The sequence below is a fragment of the Carlito syrichta genome, unplaced genomic scaffold, assembly GCF_000164805.1.
Source record: "Carlito syrichta isolate Samal-C Ts95f unplaced genomic scaffold, Tarsius_syrichta-2.0.1 Scaffold155727, whole genome shotgun sequence".
In the NCBI taxonomy this organism is placed as follows: Eukaryota; Metazoa; Chordata; class Mammalia; order Primates; family Tarsiidae; genus Carlito; species Carlito syrichta.
The window spans coordinates 1-505 of NW_007099823.1; the positions used below are offsets into that span (position 1 = coordinate 1).

The window sequence follows — 505 nt, forward strand, 5'->3', positions numbered from 1 at the left end:
CCCGAGGCCATCCGCACGGTGACCGCGGCCCTCAAGGAGCTCTACCGCGCCAAGCTGCTCCCGCTGGAGGAGCACTACCGCTTCGGGGCCTTCCACTCGCCGGCGCTGGAGGACGCGGACTTCGACGGCAAGCCCATGGTGCTGGTGGCCGGCCAGTATAGCACCGGCAAGACCAGCTTCATCCAGTACCTGCTGGAGCAGGAGGTGCCCGGCTCGCGCGTGGGGCCCGAGCCCACCACCGACTGCTTCGTGGCCGTCATGCACGGCGACGCCGAGGGCACCGTGCCTGGCAACGCGCTGGTGGTCGACCCCGACAAGCCCTTCCGCAAGCTCAACCCCTTCGGGAACACCTTCCTCAACAGGCGAGCCCTCCCCCCCCCCCACCCCGTGTCTTGGCCTCGGCCCCCTCCTACCCGCCCGGGCTTCCGCTCCTGCCTCCGCTCTGCTTTTGGGGTGACCTCGCGGCCTCCGGCCACCCTCCCGCCTCGGCCTCCCACGGTGCCGG

General features: G+C 71.5%; 1 protein-coding gene across 1 annotated transcript; it reads left to right on the top strand.

Annotated features, from left to right (window-relative positions):
- Window positions 1-3: 3 nt before the first annotated feature.
- LOC103252371 (EH domain-containing protein 2-like) lies at window positions 4-362 on the top strand (the record flags this gene model as incomplete). Its single annotated transcript, XM_008050997.1, has 1 exon — window positions 4-362. A coding segment is annotated over one exon (359 nt), but the record flags the coding sequence as incomplete, so codon positions are not given.
- Between the last annotated feature and the right edge of the window lie 143 nt (window positions 363-505).